Here is a 27900-nt window from a genome sequence, read left to right on the forward strand (position 1 = left end):
CGCCCGGTTGCCCGGACATGCCCTCAAAAAAAGGACATGCCCGGGTAAATCAGGACATATGGTAACTCTAGTGCAGTGGAAGCCACTGTTCCCTCTAAGCTGCGCAGTCCTCCAATTGTATTCCTGCCAGGGGGGGGGGGTGGTTGCTCCAATACTGTGTTTTTAATCACTGTGGACCAGTGGTGTTCCTTGGTTGGCTGCCACCTGGGGCGGATTGCCGCCGCGCACCCCCTCCCCCCAGGGTGCAGCATCGTCCTCCCCAGGTGCATCACCTTGAAACACCCCCCCAGGTGCACTGTTCTTATTGCTGGGAGCACCCACGTGGCTGCCGGCTCCGCTGGTTCCCTGCTCCCTCTGACCCGGAACAGGAAGTAATATCAGAGGGAGCAGGAAACTGCTAGAGCCGACAGCCATGCGACTGCTCCCTGCACCCCACCTGCAGTGTGCACTTGGGGTGGACTGCCCCTACCGGCCCGCCCTCGGTACGCTACTGCTATGGACAGGCAGGTTCCCTGGAGTCCTGCAAAGCTGGCCTGTCTCTCACTATTGAGAAAGTGATAGTGAAACAGCACCCCCTCCCCCCCCCCCCCCCCCACACACACAGACACTGGCAGGACTATAGGTGGAGCACTCCCGCTCAGCTTAGAGGGAACAGTGGTGGAAGGTCTCATGTACTGACCTCATCAAAAATCTCATCAAACGTGGGTCTCCTTTCAGCCAGTTCACTCCAGCACTGTTTCATCAGCTGGATACATTCCATGGGGACCTGGTCAGGGGCCACAGTTGGGCGACATAATGGCGGGGGTTTCATCACTTTTCTTATAATTTCTGGAACAAAGGGAAAATTGTATCAGCCATCCAAGAGGAAATTGTGGTGTGCGGAACAGAAAAGTGTAAGATTTCTCCGCTCTAAGTTCTCAAAAGAAAGTCTTGTATAGAGAAGTAAATGAAGGCACATGAAGGGCAATCCTTTAACAGGGCAGCCACATTGGCATGCCATTTAAAAGCATAAGAACATAAGAATAGCCATACTGGGTCAGACAAATGGTCCATCTAGTCCAGTATCCTGCTTCCAACGGTGGCCAATCCAGGTCACAAGTACCTGGCAGAAACCCAAAGAGTAGCAAGATTCATGCGACTGACCCCAGAGACAAGCAGTGGTTTTCCTATGTCTGTCTCAATAGCAGACTATGGACTTTTCCTCCAGGAACCTTTTTTAAACCCAGATACACTAACCGCTGATACCACATCCTCCGGCAACGAGATCCAAGCCTTAACTATTCGTTGAATGAAAAAAATATTTCCTCCTGTTTGTCTTAAAATTATTGCCATGTAACTTCCTTGAGTGTCCCCCAGTCTTTGTACTGTTTGAAAGAGTAAAAAATCGATTTAAGCTTACCTGTTCTACACCGCTCAGGAGTTTATGTACCTCTATTATATCCGTCCTCAGCCGTCTCTTTACCAAGCTGAAGAGCCCTAACCTCTTTAGCTTTTCCTCATACGAGAGGAGTTCCATCCCCTTTATCATTTTAGTCACTCTTCTTTAAACCTTTTCCAATTCCGCTATATCTTTTTTGCGATAAGGCGACCAGCACTTGAGTGCCTAAATTATAGCACCTGGTTTTAGAATTGTTCCCTATGTCTTCGCCTACTTTCTATGCACCTGTACCCCCATCAGTTTTATAAGAGCCCATTAGAGCATGTAAATCACTGGTCGATATGCTCAAGTCCATTATAAAATTGCTCTGATAGCTCTGTGATCAGTGGCGTACCAAGGGAGGGGCGGTGGGGGCGGTCCGCCTGTTCCGGGGCAGAGGGAGCATGGAAATGAACGACGCTGACCGGCGTGCGGCACCCCCCCCCAACGACATGCATCCGGGGGGGTTGTTTCGCCGGGGTGGGGGTGTCCCTTCACCGGGGGGGGGGGGGTCGCGCTGCACGGGGGAGGGGTACTGCACGGGGGGTGTCAGCGCCCCTCGGAACGCCACTGTCTGTGATTATATATTTATACAAATTATAGGTCATCCAATATAAATATATTGCAATATCTGGTTAGCTAGATAAACATATGTGCAATATTTGACCATATTTCATATTCTGCTTTAACTTGGCAGTTGAAATATGTTTATCTTGGGTTCAATATTCAATGCACTTTAACTGGCCAGAAACGGTTCCTAGCAAGTTAAGGGTCCCTTTTATTAAAGGGTTGCCGTGCGGCAACCCGGAATTACTGCTGGCCCAACACCATTTCTGGAGCTAGCAGAAATATTTTTAAAATATTTATGCAGGGAGTTACCTGGCGGTATGTGTCAGTCAGCTTTGCATAACCGGATATTCAATCTCGAAGCCCAGACAGGGTCCTGCACTGAATGTCCAGGAATAATGCCGGTGACGGTGAGCAAAATGCTAAGTACCACCAGCTGAATTTCAACCCCCCCCCCCCCCCCCGTGTATTTATAACTTATTTTAGTGGTTTATAATATCAAACATATAAACGGCGAGTGACCGTACTCACTCGCAAATGCGCAGTAGAGACTTCCCTCTCTGTCCCGCCCCCGCGTCAATACGTGATGACGGGGGCAGGACAGAGAGGGAAACTGTGCGAAGCCGCCAAGGGCGCTACCGCTCTCCCCCCCCCCCCCGAGGTCGCCGCTACCGCTCTCCCCCTCACGAAGTCACTGCTACTGCTCCCCCCACCCGGAGCCACCGCCGCCACCCCTCTACCCGGCCCGGGCCCTCTCTTCGCTACTGAACTTACATCCATTTGCCGGAACGCAGCACGCACATCAGCTGAGCGGCTGTCGGCCTTCCTTCCCTGCCTGTGTCCCGCCCTCGCTGACGTTACGTCACACGAGAGCGGGACACAGACAGAGAAGGAAGGCCGACGGCAGCTCAGCTGATGTGCGAGCTGTGTTCCGGCGAATGGATGTAAGTTCAGTAGCGAAGAGAGGGCCCGGGCCAGGTGGAGGGGTGGCGGCAGCGACTCCGGGGGTGGGGGGAACAGCGGCGACCTCGTGGGGGGGGGGGGGGGAGCCAGCGTCGAGCTCCGAAAACCCCAATAGCAGCCCGTTTTTACGGGCTCAACGGCTAGTGAAGCGCAGAAAACGCAAGAGGAACATTCCCTGCAGAAGTGAAGGCAAGAAGAAACAGCAGTGATGACCCAGGAGTTTCGGCATGACTTCACTTTGGTAACCGCATTTGTTAGAAGCTGTCACTTATGTGCTGTGAGTTCTGATAAAACCTGAGAACGTCCAAGAATTTCTACTAATCAAGAGTTATATAATTGGCATATTACAGGCTGTGGACCCTGATGCAGGCACATCATACCAGAATTACCTCTCGCCTTGACTACTGCAACCTACTGCTCACTGGCCACCCACTTAGCCATTTATCCCCCCTCCTTACCTCTCTACCCTCATCTCCCCTTACATTCCTACCCGTAACCTCCGCTCCCAAGACAAATCCCTCCTCTCAGTACCCTTCTCCACCACCGCCAACTCCAGGCTCCACCCTTTCTGCCTCGCCTCACCCCATGCTTGGAATAAACTCCCTGAGCCCATACGCCAGGCCCCCTCCCTGCCCATCTTCAAATCCTTGCTCAAAGCCCAACTCTTCAATGTCGCCTTCGGCACCTAATCACTACACCTCTATTCAGGAAATCTTGACTGCCCCAACTTGGCATTTCATCCTTCAGATTGTAAGCTCCTTTGAGCAGGGACTGTCCTTCTTTGTTAAACTGTACAGTGCTGTGTAACCCTAGTAGCGCTCTAGAAATGTTAAGTAGTAGTAGTAGTAGTAGTAGTATGTCTGTGTCAGGTCACTGCGAATGCCAAGAACCATTTGGTGTTCTTTTGGGACTTATACTAAATCCTTGTATCGTAGTGGACTCCTGAGTTGTCTATCATCCCACTCCTTGGTTGTCTCCACTACTTTTGCTTGTTATATTTTGTTATATCAGTTTCTTTTTCATACCTTCAGCCGGCAGACCTGACATGCAGTATGGTGGACCCCGCACAACTACTTCTTGCAAGATAATTGCAAAACTGTAGACATCTCCTTTGAATGTGCCTCTTCCAGCCAGCATTTGATCTCTTAGCAGTTCAGGAGCCATCCAAAACAAGTCTACAAGACAAAATACTCTCTTTTAAAAGTCCCCTTACTTTCTAACTCCTCTTACTCTCTTACCTATCTATATGTTCCGTCTTTGCTTATACCCTATGCTGTGTATTAAAACGTTTATTGTGTATTGAGTTGACATTGTAATGTAGCATACTAACCAGGTCATTTTCAAAAGTGATCGCTGGCCATCTTCCGACACAAATCGGGAGATGGCCGGCGATCTCCTGAACCCGGCCAAATCGGTATTATCGAAAGCCGATTTTGGCCGGGTTCAACTGCTTTCCATCGCAGAGCCAGCGAAACATCAAGGGGGCGTGTCGGTAGGGTAGTGAAGGCAGGACAGGGGCGGGACGGGAGCGTGCTCACGAGATGGCCGGCTTTGCCCGATAATGGAAAAAAAAAGCCAGGTTTGACAAGCATTTCGCCGGCTTTACTTGGTCCCTTTTTTTGTCACGACCAAGCTTCAAAAAAGTGCGCCAACTGACCAGATGACCACCGGAGGGAATCGGGGATGACCTCCCCTTACTCCCCCAGTGGTCACCAACCCCCTCCCACCCAACCCCCCCCAAAAAAACCTTTTTTGCTAGCCTCTATGCCCGCCTCAAATATCATACCCTGCTCCCTGATAGCAGTATGCAAGTCCCTGGAGCAGTTTTTAGTGGGTGCAGTGCACTTCAGATAGGTGGACCCAAGCCAATCCCCCCCCTACCTGTTACACTTGTGGTGGTAAATGTTGAGCCCTCCAAACCCCCCCCCAAAACCCACTGTATCCACATCTAGGTGCCCCCCTTCACCCCTTAGGGCTATAGTAATGGTGTAGAGTTGTGGGGAGTGGGTGTTGGGGGGATTTGGGGGGGGGGGGGGCTAAACAACCAAGGGAAGGGAGCTATGCACCTGGGAGCCTTGTTTTTATTATTGTCTTTAATTTTTAGAAGTGCCCCCTAGGGTGCCCAGTTGGTGTCCTGGCATGTCAGGTGGGCCAGTGCACTACAAATGCTGGCTCCTCCCACGACCAAATGCCTTGCATTTCGCCGGGTTTGAGATCGCCGGCATTTTTCTCCATTATGGCCGAAAACCGATGCCGGCCATCTCAAATCCGGCGAACTCTGACATTTGGCCAGGCCCAACCGTATTAGCGAAGAAAAAGATGGCCGGCCATCTTTTTCGAAAATACGGTAGGCCCCGCCCGTTTGCGGCGCCAGAGATGGCTGCCCATAGAGATGGCCGGCGCCTTTCGATTATGCCCCTCCACGCCATACTTTCTATTGTTGTTTGAATATTTTTACTGCCATAATTGTCTATTGCTTACGTTTGACTTATTCTTGCTGTTCACTGCCTTGAATGAATTCCTTCCAAAAGGTGGTAAATAAATCCAATAAATAAATAAATAAATATAAGAACCCATTAATGGAGTAGACCCAAACTTGGTCCTCCAGGGCCCCCCAGCCCAGTCTGATTTTCAGGATTTCCACAATGAATATGCTTGAGATCTATTTGAATTCACTGCCTCCATTGGATGTAGGTAGATCTGATTCATATTCATAGAACCAAAGAAATAGAGAAAATTATGCAGATCAAGACCATACAGCCAGTGGCGTAGGAAGGGGGGGGGCGGTGGGGCGATCCGCCCCGGGTGCACGCCGCTGGGGGGGGGTGTCGGCTCCGCTGGTTCCCTGCTCCCTCTGCAGGGAGAGCAGGGAACCAGCGGAGCCGACGCAGCTCCCATCGACTTGCACTCGGGGCGGATTGGCGTTCCCGCCCGCCCCCTGCTTTCGTATGGCAGTAAGAATGCGCTCCGGGGAGGGGGGGTTTCGTGCTGCACCCGAGGGGGGGTGCGCAGCGGCGACCCGCCCCGGGTGTCAGCTGCCCTCGCTACGGCGCTGCATACAGCCCATCAAATCTGCCTATCCATACCATTCATTATCCTTTCCTCTCCCTTAAAGATTCTGCAGTGCATGTTGCTCCCACATTTAAAAAAAATTTAAATACAGTCTTTGTCTCCACCATCTCTATCGGAAGTCCATCCACCCTTTATGTACAGAAGTATTTCTAAAGTATTTCTGTCTTCATCCTAAACCCCCTCATTACAGAGCTTCCATTCAATCGAAAAGATTTGCCTCCTGTGCATTTATTTATTTATTTGTGACATTCATATCCCACATTATCCCAAACAAGTTTGAGTTCAATGTGGCTTACAATAAACAGTAAAGGATACAAAACAAAGAATAATGCATAAGAAAGTAATTTGTTGTAAGAATCCAATTTTACAATACAGTATCATCAACGTACTGGGATAGCTATGGATGTTTAATAGTTAGAAAATCTATTATGAATGAGAAATTGTACATGAAGCAAAGAGAAGGTTAATGGTAAATAGAGTAATAACCAATTCAGGTAATAATTAGCTGTTTGAGATATGGTTGTTCTTTGTGAGGGTTTTTTTGAATAGGAACGATTTGAGGATTTTGCAGAATCTAGTATATCCTATATAATAAAACTCACCCTCAACGTTCTGAGGACAGTGACGTCACTGTCAGGTCCTCCAGGCACTTCCTTCCGGTTCTAGGCCTTCGTGGTGGTGAAGCCACCGAAAACACTATGTTGGGGCCCCGCCCTCACGTCAAACGTGATGACGACGAGGGCGGAGCAATGGCGTCAGTGGCTTCACAACCAACGAATCAGCAGATTGAAGGTGGCGTGCCGAGGTCCGCAACAGTGGCGGTCAGTGCCTTCAGAACGCTGAAGGGGTGAGTAGGGAGGGGGGGAGGTTCGGAAGGAAACCGTGCTAGCGCCCGTTTCATTTGCGCAAGAAACGGGCATGTTTTACTAGTTCCTGTATATTTCTTATTTTGGGTGGTCAGGAGTTCCACCATTTGGTTTCTAGGTAAATGAAGTCTGCAGAGTGGACAGAGTTTTATAGATCACTTTTTTGCAATTTGGGAGGTGTAGCCTGAGATAGTTTCTTGCCTCATGTTTAGCATTTCTTTGAGTTAAGTTGATTAATGGTTCCTTATAGTCTGGAGCTGTGCCATTTAGTATTTGAAAGAAAAAGGTACATAATTTGAAGGTGATTCTCACTTTGATGGGAAGCCTGTGTAATTTGATTAATAAAGGGGAAACACTTTCAAAATGAGAGATTTTATATATGAACCTGGCTGCAGTGTTTTGAGCTGTTTGGAGATTTTTCAACTGGTACTCCTTACAGCCAGCATATATGGCATTACAATAATCGAATTGGGATAATATTAATGATTGTACCAATAGTCTGAATGTTTCTGATGTGAAATTTATGCCACGGAGGTATTTAAATATCTCTATTATATCTCTCCTCCCTTACCTTTCTTATTGAGGTCGTTAAGTCTGTCTATGATTTATGAGACAGACCACTGACCATTTTAATAGCTGCTCTCTGGACCGATTCCATCCTGTTCATATTTTTTCGAAAGTACCATCTCCAGAATTGTACATAGCACTTGAAATCACTAAAAACTCACCTTTTCAAAAAGGCATACCCCATCGATCCAACTGAAATGCCTGATCCCTGCAACACAACTAACCTAAAGTACATAATGGAAATAACACAACTCTTCCGTTGTATGTTTCCCTAATGTGGCTGTGCCACATGAACTTTATTCTACTACTGCATCACCTTGTATTTGTTCTCACTGGAGTCTGTATATGCCTCTCTGGTACTAACCAGCTTATTTTCGAAAGAGAAAGATGCCCATATTTCGACCCAAATGGGGAGATGGGCGTCTTTCTCCGGTGTGCAACCAATCGGTATAATCGAAAGCCGATTTTGGTCGTCTTCAACTGCATTCCGTCGCAGGAATGAACAAAGTTGACGGGGGCGTGTCGGAGGCGTGGTGAAGGCAGGACTGGGGTGTGGTTATCGGCCGAGGAGAGATGGGCGTCTTTAGCTGATAATCGAAACAAGAAGGGCATATTGGACGAGAATTTTGTCCGCTTTATTTGGACCCTTTTTTTCAGGTCCAAGTCCCAAAAAACTGCCCTAACTGACCAGATGACCTCCGTAGGGAATCGGGGATCACCTCCCCTGACTCCCCGAGTGGTCACTAACCCCCTCCCACCCAGAAAAAACACTTTAAAAACTTTTTTTTCCAGTCTCTATGCCAGCCTCAAATGCCTTACCCACCTCCATGACAGCAGAATGTGTTCCATCCTGTGACAGCCTTTCCCTGGTTCTAATGTGGGTCTCGGGTGAGTGTGACACCTTTTCTGTTAAGGGCACTGCGGAGTCACATCAGCAATGCATTGTGGTGAGTGTAGGGTATTGGGCTCCGTGATTCCACTAGCTTGTGGCAAATGCTCACGATGTTGGTAGTTGGTAGGCTCTACTCCCATGGTGCTTTTCCCCCTGCTTACTGGGTCAGAGTGTGCCCTGTTTTGTTTCCAGTAGCCCATGAGGTAGTGGACATTTTTTGTAACACAGTTTTAGATCCCTTTCATGTGTTAGCCACGTTACAGCACTTAGTTCTTACCTTGAATGTTGCTGAAAAAGGGCATTTTACAGCATTCTGCCAGCTCTGACCTACTGCTAATCTCAGTACCAGGAAGACTCTTTGCCAGTGGGGCACAACCTCTGATCTGCAGTTAACTGTGAGTAAACGTGCTTATTCAAATAAAGGACTTTTCCAAAGAGATTAGTCTTCAGGTGTCAACTGGTGTGCCAAGGTTATACAGCAGCAACAAGTTCTAGAGGCCTGCATGTATGCAGGTCCCTGGAGTACTTTTAGTGGGTACCGCAGTGCACTTCAGGCAGGTGGACCCAGGCCCATCCCCCCTACCTGTAACACTTGTGTTGGTAAATTGGAGGCCTCCAAAACCCACTGTACCCACATGTAGGTGCCCCCTTCACCCCTAAGAGCTATGGTAGTGTTGTACATTTGTGAGTAGTGGGTTTTGGGGGAAGGGGGTTGGGGGCTCAGCACCCGTGGTAAGGGACCTATGCATGTGGGAGCTGTTTCTGAAGTCCACCGCACTGACCTCTAGGGTGCCCAATTGGTGTCCTGGCATGTCAGGGGGGCCAGTGTACTACGAATCCTGGCCCCTCCCACAACCAAATGGCTCGGATTGGAACGTTTTTGAGCTGGGCGTTTTCATTTTCCATTATCCCTAAAAAAAACAAACGCCCAGCTCACAAACGTTCCAATCCGAGCCATTTGGTCGTGGGAGTGGCCAGGATTCGTAGTAAACAGAAAGGCTGAGGATAGGACCCTACTGGGTTTATGGGGACTACATAGGGCTATACTAGATCTAATTAGCACAAGGTTTATATTAAATGTCAGGAATAACCGCTTGTGTGCTATATTTTAATACTGTATACACATTAATTAATATGTACCTGTAAGTTAGAACTTTAATTTTTTTATTATATAATAATATCTTTTAACTCGGATTGTTCTCTGCTTTGAACTTGATGGTTAAATGGATTAGAAATGCTAAAATTAAAATTAAATTAACTAAGTATAGGCACCCAGTTATAGAATTGCTCTCAGTGTAATTTTGCTGTTATTTATATAGCCCTACTTGTTCCCTCTGCTCTAACTCCTGTTGTTAATTTCTCACATGTCTTCAAATAACCAATTTGTTTCCAGGTCGTTTGTGACCATTAATGAATTTCGTGGCAGGTATAACTCACTCCATGAGGTAAATTAAATTATTTTGATTAATACCCCAGGTACATTGAGAAGTATGAAGCCAACGGATGATGAAATGCAACATGTGGGACAAGCATCCAAATCCCTTACGTGCACACGTCGGCAGAATTTGAGGACGAAGTGAAAATTCCACGGTGACATTTTGGCACATGGTTTTGCTTCCACATCTCTTTCCTGTGGAATTTTTCCCCTTCTGGGAGTTGATATTGCAGAACTGAGCAGGCAAACTGACTTACAAACTTTTAACAAGGTTTTCTTTTTGGTCCTACAAGTCCTTGACATGGTATAAGGTAGGAAGGAGTAAATCCGCTAAAGAATTCTTAATACTTCATAAATATCACAGTCAGGAAAACAAATTCTCCCAGGTAAGGTGACAGCATCATCGTATTTTCAATATTATTCTGAGATTTCCTGTCCACCCGGTTTGGAGATGCTAGAAATGAATCTTATTGATGGTCATGTTTCACTTGTTTCAGCAAGACCGCTGACTGGACTTTAGGAGCTCCAGTAGAGAAGGGCAAACACCTCCAAACCTCATTGAAAAATGTAATGAATTCATCAAAAGCTTTCAATGCTCCGTCAGCTTGGTTCATCAAAACCTCTTAAAGAAACCTGAAGCTTGGTTTGGGTTTTTGAAAAAAACTTATTCAGATTTTTGTCAGATTGTCAAATTTACTTTCTGAATTTTCAAAGCTCCAAGGCCAGTTCCCCAGCCTCCTTTGAACTCTTCCAGATTCTTTCAAATTCTCCACAGATTTGCTAGTAAGAAATATAACAGTTGCCCTAGGAGATCTGGGGAAAACTTGAAAGTTCTGGCAAAGTCAAAATAGGCTAAAATTGGACAAATTTGACCTTGACTTGTTTGCAGGTCTTGAGTGTTTACAGCAGTCTAAGCACAGACATACAGGACTTGTACTCGAACAAACATAGGGGCCTTTTACAAAGGTATGCTGAAAAATGGCCTGCGGTAGCGTAGATGTGGGGTTTTTGGTGCGCGCAGAATCGTTTTTCAGCGCACCTGTAAAAAACGCCTTTTTTATAAGTTTTGCCGAAAATGGATCTGTGGTAAAATGAAAATTGCTGCACATCCATTTTGGGTCTGAGACCTTACCGCCAGCCGTTGATCTAGCGGTAAAGTCTCATGGAGTAACCGGGCATTAATGACCTACGCACGCCAAATGCCACTTGGTATGCATCCAATACGCACGTCCAAAAATAAAAATGATTTTTCAGATGTGCGTGTCGGACATGGGCCAAAAATGAAATTACCGCAAAAGCCATGCGGTAGCTGGGTGGTAACTCCATTTTGGCGTGCATTGGGTGCGCGAAGACACTTACGCAGCTTAGTAAAAGGGCCCCATAACCATGATTTAGCGTTAAAACATTTTCAATGGGATTTGATATATTTATCTTTACTTGCGTTGTAGTTCAGTACCACCTATCCCACCAAACAAGAATTAAGTGGATATGGGGGTGAATTTTATATATGGGGCCAATAAGTGCTATTCTATAAACTGCACTTACGGGGTCTTTTGCTAAGCTGCAGTAGAGTTTTTAGCGTGTGCTAATGATTAGCATGTACTAAATGCTTGAGACACCCTGGGCATCTCTAGCATTTAGGGAGTGTTAATCATTAGCGTGCTACCACAGCTTAGTATAAGACCCCCATAAAGATAGGCACGGTTTATAGAATAGTGCTTATGCCCAGGATTTATGCCTAATTTTAGGAATGCCATTTGCACCAACTGAAACATGGTACAAATCGTCATGCCTAAATTAGATGTGTATCCCCATTATTCTACTACACGCATACATTTTAAGAACACCTTCATTCTACCCTCATTCCATCCATGACCCTCCCATTTCTGCACCCCCTTTTTGAACTCGCGTGTAAAATTTAGGTGCAGACCCTCAGCCTAAATTTATGCATAAATATTGCAACTAAATCTAATTAGTAACAGTAATTGCTTGTTAACAAACCAATTATCGGCACTAATTAGATCATTATTCAATTAAATTACGCACGCAAATTGGGGCACGTGCCCAAATTTGCACAAAGAAATTTTAGCGATTTTTATAGAATTTGGGGGATGGTGTTTAAGTACTGCCGATAGAAATGGAAATAGCCTATACAGATGTTTTTCCTGCCTAGTTCACTGACCTTCTGGTTGTGGCTGAACATACGGACACTTCTGTGCCTCAACAATCTCATTATATCCACAGTCGGTGATCTTTAACACAAAACGCCCATCTACGACGCAGTTTCGAGACTTGAGACGTCCATGGGGGAAATCATGATGATGTAAATATCTCATGCCCTGTGGAAAAATATAATAGAATACATTTACAGGACTGATTAGAACATAAGAATAGCCATACTGGGTCAGACCAATGGTCTATCTAGCCCAGTACCCTGCTTCCAACAGTAGCCAATCCAGGCCACAAGTACCTGGCAGAAACCCAATTAGTAACATTCCATGCTACAAATCCCAGGGCAAGCAGTGGCTTCCCCCATGTCCTTCTCAATAACAGACTATAAACTTTTCCTCCAGGAACTTGTCCAAAACTTCTTTAAATCCAGATACGCTAACCGCCGTTACCACATCCTCTAGCAACGAGTTTGCCGATTGCCATTCCATATTGACGGCGTTACAGTTGTTTCCTTATTTTGGACTTCTTGACTGTTATTCCTGTGCTATCAACTTACCTGAATTGCTTTCACTCCTGAAGCAGGCGCTTGCTGTGCCGAAACGCAGGAGTGTGTCGAGTCTATTGTGCATAGCAGTCAAGAGTTCTTGAGATTACATATAAATAAAAAGCACCCTTGTGTTGGAACTGAATTGGTCTACCCTCATTTTTTTCTTTTCTTGTTGTCTCTGTTGGTGTGCTTGGGGGCTTCTTCTGCTTTTTCTTGATAGTGCCTAAGATCAGGCGCCCACTTATGGGATTGCCATAAGTGGGCCCCATAATTTTTTATGTGGTAGAATGTTATCCCTGGAAACCAAACGTAGGCACAGCAAACAGGAAGAACCTCTTCAAAAAGGCAGCACAAACAGGAGAAAGTAGAAGCTGGCCAAAAAGACGATCCACCACAGGAGATGTGGAGGGGCATAATCGAACGGGATGCCCACGTTTTCCTGAGAGCGTCCTCGCAGGACGTCCCCACGAAGGGGCGGGGAAACCTGTATTATCGAAACATGATGGGCGGCCATCTTTCGTTTCAATAATACGGTTGGGAATGCTCAAATCTCAACATTTAGGTCGACCTTAGAGATGGTCGTCCTTAGAGATGGCCGTCCCTGGTTTTCGGTGATAATGGAAACCGAGGACGGCCATCTCAGAAACGACCAAATGCAAGCCATTTGGTCATGGGAGGAGCCAGCATTCATAGTGCACTGGTCCCTCTGACATGACAGGACACCAACTGGGCACCCTAGGGGGCACTGCAGTGGACTTCAGAAAAAGCTCCCAGGTGCATAACTCCCTTACCTTGTGTGCTGAGCCCCCCAAACCCACTCCCCACAACTGTACACCACTACCATAGCCCTTAGGGATGAAGGGGGCACCTAGATGTGGGTACAGTGGGTTTGTGGTGGGTTTTGGAGGGCTCACATTTACCACCACAAGTTTAACAGGTAGGGGAGAGATGGGCCTAGGTCCGCCTGCCTGAAGTGCACTACAGTACCCACTAAAACTGCTCCAGGGACCTGCATACTGCTGTCATAGAGCTGGGTATAATATATGAGGCTGGCATAGAGGCTGGAAAAAATATTTTAAAATTAATTTTTTTAGGGTGGAAGGGGGTTACTGACCACTGGGGGAGTAGGGGGAGGTCATCCCCAATTCCCTCCGGTGGTCATCTGGTCATTTAGGGCACATTTTTGTGGTTTGGTCATAAAAAAAAAAAGGACCAAGTAAAGTCGGCCAAGTGTTTGTCAGGGACGCCCTACTTTTTTCCATTATCGGCCGAGGATGCCCATGTGTTAAGCACGCCCCAGTCCAGCCTTCGCTATGCTTCCGACTCGCCCCTGGGAAATTTGGTCGTCCCTGCGACGGAAAGCAATTGAGGGCGCCCAAAATCGGCTTTCGATTATGCCGATTTGGGCGACCCTGGGAGAAGGACGCCCATCTCCCAATTTGTGTCGAAAGATGGGCGCCCTTCTCTTTTGAAAATAAGCCTGTTAGCTAACAAAGGGCCCCTTTTACCGCAGCAGGTAAAAGGTAGGTCTTCCTTTTTTTTAAGAAATGGCCATGCGGCAACTGAATCACTTGCCACGCAGCCATTTTGGAGGGAAGTCCATAAAGCCACCCATTGAGGTGGTGGTAACGGCTCCCGCGCTAACCCAGGGTGGCACTGCCCAATTACCGCCGGCTACACACCGGCACTACAAAAAGAAATATATATTTGTAGCGCTGGATATCATGGCGCACCGGGGGGGGGGGGGGGGGGGGGATAGCCCAGCGTTACTTCCTTTTTAGCAAGTGGTAAGCCCGTGTTGGGCTTACTGTCACTTTGTGAAAGGGGCCCAAAGTGTTATTTGCCTACATTTCTTTTGCTGGATCGTCTTTTTGGCCAGTCTCTACTTTCTCCTGTTGGAACATTATCCCTGCCAAAACATGGCCACGTATGGTTTTATTCTTGGTCTTTCATAGACTTCTTTGATTTCTAATAAAAATTATTATTATTATTATTATTAGCATTTGTATAGCGCTACCAGACGCACGCAGCGCTGAACACCTGTCATGAAGAGACAGTCCCTGCTCAAAAAGAGCTTACAATCTAAATAATAATACAGACAGACATGGAAGTAATGGGTGAGAAGGAAGGAAGGGACAAGGGGAGGGCCATTGTGGCTAGGAGCTAAAAGTAGTAGTGAAAAGGAGAGTTTTCAGCATAGATTTGAAAACAGGTAGAGATGGAGCTAGACGTATAGGTCCAGGAAGTCTATTCCAGGCATAAGGTGCCGCGAGGGAAAAGGAACGAAGTCTGGAGTTAGCAATGGAGGAGAAGGGGGACGACAAGAGAGATTTGTCCAGTGAGCGGAGTTCATGGGGAGGAATGTAGGGAGCGACGAGAGCGGAGAGGTTATGGGGGGCTGCAGAGTGGATGCACTTAAAAGGTTAGTACGAGAAGTTTAAACTGTATGCGGAAGCGGACAGGGAGCCAGGGAAGTGACTTGAGGAGCGGGCTAGTGTGGGTATAACTATTCTGGTGGGAAATAAGTCGTGCCGCAGAATTTTGGACAGATTGGAGAGGAGAGAGATGGCTGAGCGGAAGACCAGTGAGAAGTAAATTGCGATAGTCCAAGCGAGAGGTGACAAGGGTGCGGATAAGGGCTCTGGTAGCATCTTTATGATAAACATCTTTATGATACTTGATACTGGGAGCACTATTTAGTCTCAATGGCTGCCGAAACCAATGTGGCTATTGCCTGAGCATCATACCTCCTATATCCCCAAATAAAAAAACTAAACAAATTAAACTTTCATCCACAATCACAAAAATAGGTGAAGGTACTTTGAGAAGTGTGAGTTACCTTAATTAAATCTAATAAGAGAGATGTTTTAAACATCCAGTCCAGTTTAACATCTTCATTTCTTAGCAGGTCCTCCAAGCTACCTCGGGAGCAGTGCTCAGTCACAATAGCGAAAAAGCCGCAGTCGGAGAAAAAGCCCAGGAATGGGTTCACATTTTCATTCCGCAATGCTTTCAGCTGAGAGAAAAACGAGACTGCAATAAAAATGTGTCACAGCTGCAGGCAAACAACAGTCACTCTACTACTACAGAGCCCAGGGGAGGACTGAGGGTGGTCTGGGCCCCCTACCCGGTTGCACCCCCTGCCGCTGCAGCCGATGCCCCCACTGCCTTGGTCCTAACTGAGGGGTCCTGGTAGTCTGGTTGCCTCTGTGGGGGGGGGGGGGGGGGGGTTCTTTCATGTCCGCTGCGCTGCTGCTATTCCCTTGACAGCTGGCACCACCATGTTTTCAATATGGCGGCTAAGACTTCCCGCAGTAGTCTCGCAGGCCTCGACAGTCTCAAGAGAGAGTATTGGCCGCCATTTTTATAATACGGTGGTGCCGAGTGGGGGAAATAGTGTCAGCCCAGCGGGCCGGGCAGGAAAGAACATGTCCCCCCCCCCACTGTGGCCAATAGATCACCAGCGGTACGCCGGGCATCTGGTCATCAGGGCAGAGCCTTTGGGCACTGCCCGGTTGACCGAATGATCAGTCACCCACCTGACAGAATCCTATTATGAGTGGAGGAGTAGCTTAGTGGTTAGTGCAGTGGACTTTGATCCTGGGAACTGAGTTCAATTCCCACTGCAGCTCCTTGTGACTCTGGGCAAGTCACTTAACCCTCCATTGCCCCTGGTACAAAATAAGTACCTGAATATATGTAAACCTCTTTGAATGTAGTTGCAAAAAAAAACCTCAAAGGCAGTATATCAAGTCCCATTTGCCTTCTCCATATTGACACCTTAATGTCTAGATTTAAGTCTGGTCTTAACACCTACTTTATCTCCCCATTTGGGGTCTGACAGACTAGGCTCAGCAGCAGACATGGCACCAGCTGCCATCAGATTTTCTTCTGTATATTTTCTGATTTTTCAATGAGCATTTTACTATTTTGTAAACCTCTTTGAGGCTTCCTGCAAAGGATGGTATAGCAAGTCTTGTAATAAACATAAATATAAGCGATTCTGGTGAGAGGAGTGGCAGATTTATGCCACTTTTTGGACATTTTTCTCTTTTGAAAATGAGCCCCCATAGGAACCTATGGAACTTTGTAAGTGTAAGTGCTTTGAAAATGAGCCCCTCTATGTGCTATGGATGCAGGCGGTTGACAAAACTTGGCCAAGTTGGGCAGGGCTGCCGAGAGACTAGGCTGGGCCCAGGGCAAGGCCACCCCCCCCCCCCCCCCCCCCCCCCCCCCCCCGCCGCTGCCGCCCCCCGTCGCTCCCCCTGCCGCTGCAGTCCGCGGTCTCACCTGCCTGCCTCCACGGCTCCAGGCCCCCTTCATTCAAAGCGGCAGTCACAAATCGCATCTCTTCTGGCCTTCTCGCCCTGTGTCCCGCCCTCGTCTGATGTAACTTCCAGTTTCCGCGAGGGCGGGACACAGGGAGGGAAGGCAGAAGAGACGCGATCTGCAACTGCCGCTTTGAATGAAGGGGGCCCGGAGCCGTGGAGGCAGGCAGGTGAGATTGGGGACTGCAGCGCTGGCGGCCTGACCCTGGCACCGGGCCCCCCTTGGAATTTTGCCCCCCCCCCCTCGGCGGCCCTAAAGTTGGGTCACTCTTTAATAAATGATTTTGTGTACCATTAACTGTTCCTCCTTCCTTGGATTACTTCTGCTGTTATTGTTTGGCTTGCTGTTTCTGTAGACGCTATACTCCTGCTTTCCTGTCATGGAAGAGAGTAGCCATGCCAGAGGCGGACTATTGAAAGTAAAATTGTGTTTGAGAGACTTCCGGGAAGAGGACTGAACCAGTGATGAAACAGGCTTGTTTATTTCCATTGTACACAGCAATAAAGCTTTCCTTTCTGACCTTACACTGCTCTCTGGTGTGTTTTCTGAAGGTTCAATGTCTCCTTGCTAATTCACGCTATCACAAAAGGGCTAACATTCTTTTTGTAATGAAGATATAATAAGCTATTAGAAAAGCATTTTGCAAGTTCCATTACTGAATGCACACAAAGGGTCTCATGAAAGATAAAAATGCATATTGTTCACCCGTAATATACCCTTAAAGTTATAGGGATAATGTTTGGATGATAACTGAGTCTGGACTGGAGGTTCCATTTTCACACTGGTATTTATGCTTGTTTGGCTTATTGAACTAGTCTTTTAGGTTAACTGGTAGCCAAGGGTCTGCCATTCATCAAATGCTTTATCTTTACCTTTCGCAGTATGCTGGTGGTGCTTTGTTTCACTTCTCGATACACACCAGGCTCAAATTTCTTCAACCAGACCCAGTCATCCTATTAACAGAATACAGATAGGATAACTTCAAGCAGATCTTTGTAATGTCTCTCTTGTCTGGTTGGGACTACATATTTGGGCCCCAATCATGACCCCCCTCATTTGTCTCCTCTGGAGATATGATGCCTGTGCCCCTGTCAAACCTGGTTCCAGTGGCGTTCCTAGGGCGGCTGACACCCGGGGCGGATCGCCGATGCACCCCCCCCCCCGGTGCAGCGCCCCCCCACGGCGAAACGACACCTCCCCCAGCAAAACGACCCCCCCCCCCGGGTGCATCTTTACCTGCTGAGGGGGGGGGGGGGTGCTGCGCGCCCGTCGGCTTCATTCATTCCATGCTCCCTCTGCCCTGGAACAGGAAGTAACCTGTTCCGGGGCAGAGGGAGCATGGAACGAGCTGCACCAACAGGTGCGTGGCACCCTCCCAGCGGCGTGCACCCGGGGCGGACCGCACCCACCGCCCCCCCTAGGAATGCCACTGCCTGGTTCTGAACTAATTCATTGAAAATCAAGTAGCTGCAAAGTGAGGATATGCTTGATAACCAAATACTACTACATGTGTGGCAGAACACCAAAAAGGGGCTCAATTAAACCCCAAATGATCACTGTTCCCTCTAAGCTGTGCGAGAGTCCTCCAGAAGCATTGCTGCCAGTGAGGGGTGGTGCTTCAATATTGTGTTTTCAAGCAGTAGAGGCAGACAGGTTCCCTGGAGTCCTGCAGAGCTAGCCTGTCCTTCACCACTGAAAATGTGATAGTGAAACAGCACCACCCACTGGCAGGACTGTTGTTGGAGGACTCCCACTTAGCTTAGAGGGAACAGTGCCACTGATCTGGGTAGTGCTGCTGAATATCTCTGCTAATTGGCCATTCCCTAACTGGTTAGTTTTGGGGCAGTCTGGGGGCAGAGTTTGGGCAGAGCCACAATGGCCACTTAGCAGTGATATTCAGTCTACTAACCAGCTAAGTGAGTGCATAAAGTTAGGAGAGCAAACAGGCTTTGAATATCCAGTGGCGTTCCTAGGGTGGCTGACACCCGGGGTGGATCGCTGATGCACCTCCCCCCCCGGGTGCAGCGCCCCCCAGGGTGCAGCGTGACCTCCCGGCAAAACGATGGACACCCCCCCCCCCCCCCCGGGTGCATCTTTACCTGCTGGGGGGAGTGCCGCGCATCTGTCAGCAACGCTCGTTCCCTGCTCCCTCTGCCCCAGAACAGGAAGTAACCCGTTACGGGGCAGAGGGAGCAGGGAACAAGCATTGCCGACAGATGCGCGGCACCCCCCCCCCCCCCTCCCTTGGTACGCCACTGTGAATATCGACCCCCAAGGGTGTCAAGTATAAGAAAATATTGCCCAGAAAACAAAAAGGCTTATTTAAGTTGCAACCATCTACTTGTGTTGTAAGGTTGTCATAGGAGGGCATTTATACCTAGATCAGAGGTTCCCAAACCTGGTCCTGGAGGCACCCCAGCCAGTCAAGTTTTCAGGATTCCCACAGTGAACATTCATGAGATACATTTGCATGCAGTGGAGGCAGTGCATGCAAATTTCTCTCATGAATATTCATTGTGGGTATCCTGAAAACCTGACTGGCTGGGGTGCCTCCGGGACCAGGATTGGGAACCACTGACCTAGATCATTGGTGGGCAAACTCAGCCCTTGAGAGCTGCAAACCAATGAGGTTTGAGGATTTCCATAATGCATATGCATGCATATAATGGAGGCAAATAGACCTCATGCCTATTCATTGTGGAAATCTCAAAATCTTGACTGAGTTGTGTGGCCCTTGAGGACCAAGTTTGTCCACCCCTGGCCTAGACGGATTTTAGATCTGTACATTTTACAGATTCATGTGTGAAAGGACATCTGGTGAGTTTCATAAGATGCTACGGTGGCTTACCTCATACACAGCCACACAAGAGTTCTCGTGTGTGACAATCTCACTTTTCATGGATAGTGAACGTGATAGACTTTTTACATTGGAGATACTTTTCGAGTCACTCAGGTTATCCAGGTTCAATTTCTGGGGGAGACAATTGATGAAGAAAAACCATCAATAACGTTTCTAGAAAGGTTCAGAATAATCTACCTATGGTTAATTAATCTGGTCTTTATTTTAGACACCCAGCATGGTCTCTTTTTATTTTTTGGTGTAATGTAACTATCTTTTGTGTGCTACTGCTGAACACCTCACCACGGAAAAGCTTATCAACTTGGATAAACATTAAAGAACTGCCTTTGTATAGGACATTATAATGCCTTTGTATCGCTCCATGGTGTGACCGCACCTCGAATATTGTGTTTAATTCTGGTCGCCGTATCTCAAAAAAGATACAGTGGAATTAGAAAAGGTACAGAGAAGGGTGACGAAAATGATAAAGGGGATGGGATGACTTCCCTATGAGGAAAGGCTGAAGCAGCTAGGACTCTTCAGCTTGGAGAAGAGACGGCTGAGGGGAGATAAGATAGAGGTCTATAAAATAATGAGTGGAGTTTGAAGGGGTAGATGTGAAGCGTTTGTTTACGCTTTCCAAAAATACTAGGACTGGGGAGCACACAGTGAAGCTGCAAAGTATGTATGCATATATACCATAAGTACATAAGCATCGCCATGCTGGGATAGACCAAGGGTCCATCGAGCCCAGCACCCTGTCACCGACAGCGGCCAAAAGAACAAGCAATTGGTCCCGCCCATCCTTGAAATACTGTATTCCCTCATCCATTCAATAACATTCTATAGCATTTTCCTCCAGGAAGCCGTCCAACCCTTTTTTGAAGCCCGCTAAGTTAACCGCCTTAACCACCTTTTCCAACAGCGAATTCCAGAGTTTAACAACGCGTTGAGTGAAGAAAAATTTCCTCCAATTCGTTTTAAATTTACCACACTGCAGCTTCATCGCATGCCCCCTTGTCCTAGTATTTTTGGAAAGCGTAAACAGACACTCCACATCGACCCGTTCCATTCCACTCATTATCTTATAGTCCTCTATCATATCTCCCCTCAGCCGCCTTTTCTCCAAGCTGAAGAGCCCCAGCCTCTTCAGCCTGTCCTGATAGGGAAGCCACCCCATCCCCTGTATCATCTTTGTCGCCCTTCTCTGCACCTTTTCCAATTCCACTATGTCTTTTTTGAGGTGCGGCGACCAGAATTGAACACAATACTGGAGGTGCAGTCGCACATGGTGCGATACAACGGCAGAATAATATCCTTATTTTTGTTTTCCATCCCTTTCCTAATGATACCCAACATTCTATTTGCTTTCCTAGCCGCAGCAGCACATTCAGCGGAAATTTTCAATGTATCATCAACGATGACACCTAGATCCCTTTCTCGGTCCGTGACTCCCAACGCTGAACCTTGCATGATGTAGTTATAGTTTGGGTTCCTCTTTTTACCACATGCATCACTTTGCACTTGTTCACATTAAATGTCATCTGCCATTTAGACGCCCAATCTCCCAGTCTCGTAAGGTCCTCTTGTAGTTTTTCACAATCTTCACCGATTTGACTACTTTGTATAACTTTGTGTCATCGGCAAATTTGACTACTTCACTAGTTACCCTCATCTCTACGTCATTCATGAATATTATTCTAAATGTAACCCTGGTCCCACTCACTTAGTTCACAGGCACCAGCTAAGCTCTTCAGGTCAGGCACCCCAGGACCAGGATATACAAACAGAGTTCAGGATGGATAGTGAACATGCCAGACTTTTTATGTTGGAGATACTTTTTGAGTTATTCAGGCTATCTAGTCGGGGGCTGGGTCAAATCCCGGTAAGGCAAAGGGCTCTTTATTTCACTCACACACAAAATAAGCAGCAGTCTTTGTATTTCAACTTCAACTTGCTTTACTAACACTAACTTGAAAAAAAAACAGTTCACAACTCGTCAACTTTGTATATTTCAGGGCTTTTCAGATGGTCAGCACAGCGTCAAACGTAATCTCCACATGATATTCGGGCATCCAAAATCATATTTCAGTTCTATCTCACATCTCCTCTATTTACAACTAGAAGAAAGAACTTGGTAATCCCCCGTAGAATTCTTACAGTTTTGCAGTCATCTCCACATGACTAACTCAACTCTATCTCTCTCCCATCCTGGAACAGGGGTCATTCACATGTGCCATGAAAGTTCTGACAGAAGTAAGGTAACTCTCGCTCCCAGTCCTCCTACCTGGGGTGTTTTTCCCCCAAAGCCCTCCTTGTCATTCTCAAGTTGGGAACACTCCACAGGCACCCTGTGCTCTGAAGCAGGGGTTTCAGTCACCACACATTGCAGACTCCTCTTGTCTTGGTTCCCCCTTTAATTGACTCCTGGCCCTGAATGTAACTCACCTTGAGTTGCTACTGAAAAGGTAAGAGCAAAATCCAAATAAATAAACCCTGAAAATCCTAACTCCCACTTCTCCAAACAGGGCATTTTAGTGGGGTGGGGGGGTCACATAAACATTTAAATACATATTTGGCAAGTAAATGATAGCGTCCACTTTATAGAATTACTCCCACCCCCAAATTTCCCCACGTATCCTCCCCACAGCCCTGAGTAATATGTGTGTCTAGAATCTCCCCCATTTAGTACCATATTTGCCCTTTATAAATTTCTCTTTCATTTTTATAAATGTTAACAACAGTAAGTCAACTAAAGTTTTTTTCCTTTGGTTTTCAATGAGAATTGGACCTGAATTCAAGAACTTACCTTGATACTCCGTTTAGGGTTTATGAACGTGAGATCTTCCAGTGTTAACAATATTTTATTGGGCCCCTTGACCAACTGGATTTTCAGAAGACTATGTCTGAAAGAACCAGAAACCACATATTACATGTTTTTGAATCTTACGTTTAAATGATTTTTATTGATTGAAACCAATATGTAACTGGAACAACAAATAACCAATTCAAGAATCCTGTTCCAGTAAAACATATACATTATCCTCAATCATTTTTTTTTTTTTTGAAAAAGGACACCTACCTAACTTTTCAATTCTGCCCCCTCCCCCCCCCCCCCCCCCCGTTAAAGCCCCGATCCCAACCTCCTCCATGTCTCATGTCAGAGAGTGGGGAGGATACGGAGGGAGTAAGGAATGGGGGGACTTGATATCATACTCATTACACTAGATATAGACTCACTTTACACAAACATCCTGCAGGTGGAGACCTTAGCAATTATTGAAAACACCCTTAGGGGCAGAACTAATAGGATTCCCAGTCATTTTTTTTTTTTTAACCTTACAACAGCACTCACTCGGAACTATTTTTGTTTTCAGAATACTTTTTTTTACAACAGATCAAGGGAACAGCCATGGGGGCCTCTATGGCCCCTGACATTGCCAACCTGTTGCCTGGTTTGAGAATACCTTGTTACAAGACCGTCCTTATAAAGATGAAATCATGTTGTATAAATGATATACAGATGATATTTTTCTCCTTTGGAAAGGAAATCCTGAATGCCTGAATGAATGTCATCTATGGCTCAACACAAGGGATAGCACCTCGACAGTTACTTACTGGCTATCCAGCATGGGTGTAGTTTGACAGTTTCATTTGGGGGGGGGGGGCAAAGGGTTGGGCATGGGCACATTAGCATATTCATTTGCATACATACATCTTATACATATTCATTATAGTTATTCAAAACACACGGTACCTGGTCAAAATAACCCCGACAAAAAAGCTCCAAAAAAGCGCCCGACATAACAGCCACTGTCAAAACAGCCTGCCCACAATATAGCCCTTGCCAAATTAGCCCCCTGCCAAAAGGGCCTGATCAGGCTGCCCAGAATATGGCACTGCATTTTTTTCTAGGGGGCTATTTTGTTAAGGGGGCTATTTTGTCTAGGGCTATTTTGTTAGAGGCTGATTTGTCGGTGCTTTTTTTGTCAGGGCTATTAAGTCAGGGTGCCAAAAGCACACACACACACAAGCCTAGAACACTGAATATGAAGCCAACATACATATATATAAATAGGGGACCATAAGAAAAACAAAGAAAAATGAAATGGAGACCCCCCCCCCTCCCTTCCACCCAAGAAAGCCACACTCTTTTTTTCTCCTATACTGTGCAAAATACAAAACTAATAAATAAACAAATAAATAAATGTATATTTCACAAAGCGGGCACATCTCAATCTTTAAAAAATATTAAATAGAAACAATTTTTTTTTCTTTTCTACCTTTGTTGTCTGAGCACTTTATTTTTCTGATTGGGCTGGTCCCACTCTCTTCCACTTTCCATGTGCCAGTCTCTGTTTGATCCCTTTCCATACCTTTCTCCCAATTCCCCTATTTTCTTATTTTGATGGACGTGTGTAGTACATGTCCTATGATTGTATTGGCATTCTTTTCCCCGAGTTTCCTGTACAGTGAAACCTCGGTTTTCGTCGATAATCCGTCCGAAAACAATCGGTGAAATCCGAAACCGATGAAAACCGAGGCAATTAATGAGGATGCCCAAAATCGGGAGAAGGACGTCCATCTTCCGATACAAATTGGGAGATGGACGTCCTTCTTTTTCAACGAAATCCGAGGCAACCGACAAAAACCGAGACAAATTTCTAATCGAAAAAATCAATGAAATCCGAAACCGACAAAAACCGACGTCAACGAAAACCGAGGTTTTACTGTATTTTATTGAATGTAAACTGTCTTGACCATTTTTGAAAAGGCAATATATCAAGGACACAAATAAACATGGGAGTCGCTGCTGCCGCCCTCTTCTGAAAAACAAGATAAGAAAAGAAAAAGGCAATTTCAGGGAAGGGGTTTGAGGAGGGAAAGGCGGGGGGTGTCGACTCACAAGAGTGCCGCCTCAAGTGACCTAATGGTAGGGCCGCCACTGGGAAATATTACAAATCAAAACATACAACCAAAGACAAAATGTGAAAGATTATGACGGCCCACTCATTTTCTGTGTGTATCGATGTTTGAACTTTTCCTTTCCTTCGGGTCTTCTAGCTGTGCTAGAGAAATAAAAACCACTAGTAGGAGGATGAGGACTGAAATTTTTGGTTTGTTTGTTTATGATTTTCTTTTACCTGTTCTGTTTTTTTTTCTTTTCTTTTTTGTTGCTCTGTAATAATCATGCTCTGGGACAAAATGTCCCTCTACCATTCAACATTTGGGTTTCTATCCTGTATCTCTGATAGAGTTTTTTTTTTTCTTTATTTCAACCTGTTTATGAATGTGTCAGTTAAAGAAAACCTTCAGCAAGATTTTTACCTGATTAGATAGGAGACCCCTACAGCACACAGCACCACACCAAACGCCAGGCTAAAAACCAGGATCACGATGGAAGGCTCAATACCTGTGGAGCGAAACAGACTTTAAGTGGAACTTAGCACCTGACAAGGATAATAGGGCAGGGTGGCACCTGTTGTACCCTATTTTATGAAGTACATAAGGCAAAGCTGAGGGCCTGAAATAGCTTAGGAGGTGGAGACCACCATGGCAACAGATTTTGGGCCTGGCCTAGAAGGTACCTAATTGAAGCCTATTGTATAAACGATAGGCGCCTACTTTCTTTTAGAGAACAGTATCATAATACCCTTCCTGCAAAAGCTGCACTGGCTACCAGTATCTTACAGGCCTAAATTTAAAACTCTATGTTAGATTTTCAAGGTCCTCAGACAAAATGGGCCAGAGTACTTAAAGTTAGCTCTTTACACACCTTTGAGACCTCTAAGGTCCTCTCAAAGATCATCGCTATTTGTACCCTCATCAAAAGAGATTGTACAATGCGATACCCACCAGCGAGCCTTCTCAGGAGTAGCCCCCTTGATCTGGAATTTACTCAAGACTACCTCTACTTCAGGAAGCAGGTGAAAGCCTGACTCTTCTCCCAAGCCTTTAATACATAGGCTGACTGACTATACACTCATTCTGCACCTGGACTAGCTTGCTACACAGACTGTAACTTAGATCAGTTCCTTATCTCTTGCTTAACTATACAAAGAACTTGCCTTGAGTTTAGCTCACCATCTAATTATCCCAACTGACTCTGAACCATGAACCTTGTTCCCATCATATATCTGCTCCTGGTCCCTCAGCTATATGGTAAGCCGTATTGTATACACTAACATAGTGTTATATCTCTAGTAGTTGAATTCCAGTGCTATTAAATGTGTATATTTTTGATACTGTTTCACAGTAGTTCTATTATTAAGTTTCAATTTACTGTTTTCAAGTTCACCACACTTATTGCATTTATGTTTATTCTTGGTTGTTTTACTATTGTTATGCTGTTAAACTGTACCTGCTGTACACCGCCTTGGGTGAATCTCTTCATAAAGGTGGTTAATATATCCCAGTAAATAAATAAATAAATAAATAAATAAATACATAACTGGGTGTATATGCATGTGTACAGTTAGGCATGAGCACTTAACCCCAGCCACAAAGCTGATGTATACGTTCTTACCTAGATGCCTGAGATAAAAGTGGAAGATATGAATGTATTTACAGAACAGACACAGTGTGTAGCTAGCTCTTTCGCATTCATGTTCATATCTGCACCTCAGGGGCGTAGCCAGACTTCGGCCGGAGGGGGGGTCCAGAGCCCGAGGTGAGGGGGCACATTTTAGCCCCCCTCCCGGTGCCGCCAACCCCCTCGCCATTTTTGACATCCCCTCACCGCCGCCACTGCCACCACCACCACCTTTGACCTCCCCCGGCGCCAACCCATTCGACCCCCCCTTCCAACCGCCGCCAACCCTCCCTCACCACCGCCGTCGCCGTCAGGTACCTTTGCTGGCGGGGGTCCCCAACCCCCGCCAGCTGAAGTCCTCTTCTCTGGCTCGGCCGCGTTACTGATCTGCAAGGCTTCGGTTTCTGTGAGTCTGATGTCCTGCACGGTGTACCCGACGGCGGCAGCAGGGGAGGGTTGGCAGTGGGAGGAGGGGTTGGCAGCGGGGGGCCAGGGCCAAATCTATGGGGGCCCATGCCCCCATGGCCCCACGTAGCTACGCCCCTGCTGCACCCATATGCGTGCACATGTTAGTATTCCAGTTATTTACATATATATTTGCCTTTATTATAGAATGACCCCCGTGTGTCAATTAGCACACAGTAACTGTCAGTGAATGGTCTTAGTACCTGATACTATGCTGGCATGGCAGTGCATGCTAATTCTTGGGCTAACTGTACACCATGCTATGGGGTGGGAAATGGGTGGGGAATAGGCATGATTTACACATTGCAGATACTGCATGGTAACTTACCATGAGCTATCACTGGCGTATATAGCATAAGTCCACTTACCACCTTCTAATTAGGAAGCAGTAAGTGCATCCATGCTATCTGTAGCTGCATTTCCTGTTTGGTACAATATTATTCTGTGCAGTAACTGTATGGTAGGATGCAGGAAATGTTCCCAACAGTTAGCGCACAGGTTTTGTACTTACTGGGCATTTTTAGTTTTGCATCTAATACAAGAAAGGTGCAAATTTTACCATGTGTTACTTAAAGAACCCGTCAAATTCAATATGGCCCTTTGTTCTCAAATTTCTTTTGCTATGAAAAATGCCTATTCGTACTTTATGGAAACCTGCTAAATCTTTCAATGTTTCTACCACGTTCCTCCTTCCCCTGTTTTCTTCCCATGATCAAATCCAGAAAGGCGGTTACCTCCTATGCAGAGTGCATCTGGATCAAACCAACAGCCGGAATCCACTGGAGGGGGAGTGCCTCCGGGGAAATGTATGGTCTTTCCTAAAAAAAACACCAAATCAGAGGACAGGTCCACCAAGTAGGTTTGAAACAGCTGGTTCACTTTGCCGTCGGTGTCCAGCACCACGTAGTTGCTCAACCCATTCCCCTTTTCGTCTGTATATATTCTTTGGTTGAATCCAGCAAAATCAAGGTTTTTGGTATATTTTGCCAAATTTGTTCCTGTAACCCAGGCTCCTTGTGCTCTGGCATTATTTATAGCTTTAGCTAAAAGGTAAATTGAATTATAGATGGTTCCGAAGAGAGGAGAGACCTGTGAAGAGAAGAAATGTGGATTAACACCATTGTGTTTTACCACCCTTTTATTAATCCATCTTTCAGCTGGTCCATTCCAATTGCTTTTCCAAATAGAATAAATGCAGACTGATTTTATGAATCACTGTGGACATATCTAATCTAAA

At 46.3% G+C, this 27900-nt stretch overlaps 1 protein-coding gene across 1 annotated transcript in view; it reads right to left on the reverse strand.

Moving 5' to 3' along the window:
* The window catches only part of LOC115468223 (retinal guanylyl cyclase 2-like), an 85480-nt gene that overhangs the window by 35114 nt on the left and 22466 nt on the right, over positions 1-27900 (reverse strand). Inside the window, 9 exon segments of the mRNA XM_030199757.1 lie at positions 680-828; positions 3973-4122; positions 11962-12118; positions 15338-15514; positions 17700-17780; positions 19676-19798; positions 22476-22572; positions 24995-25079; positions 27398-27752. Of these exon segments, the coding sequence (XP_030055617.1) occupies positions 680-828; positions 3973-4122; positions 11962-12118; positions 15338-15514; positions 17700-17780; positions 19676-19798; positions 22476-22572; positions 24995-25079; positions 27398-27752 (1374 nt within the window).

This window comes from Microcaecilia unicolor, chromosome 4, assembly GCF_901765095.1.
Source record: "Microcaecilia unicolor chromosome 4, aMicUni1.1, whole genome shotgun sequence".
NCBI lineage: Eukaryota > Metazoa > Chordata > Amphibia > Gymnophiona > Siphonopidae > Microcaecilia > Microcaecilia unicolor.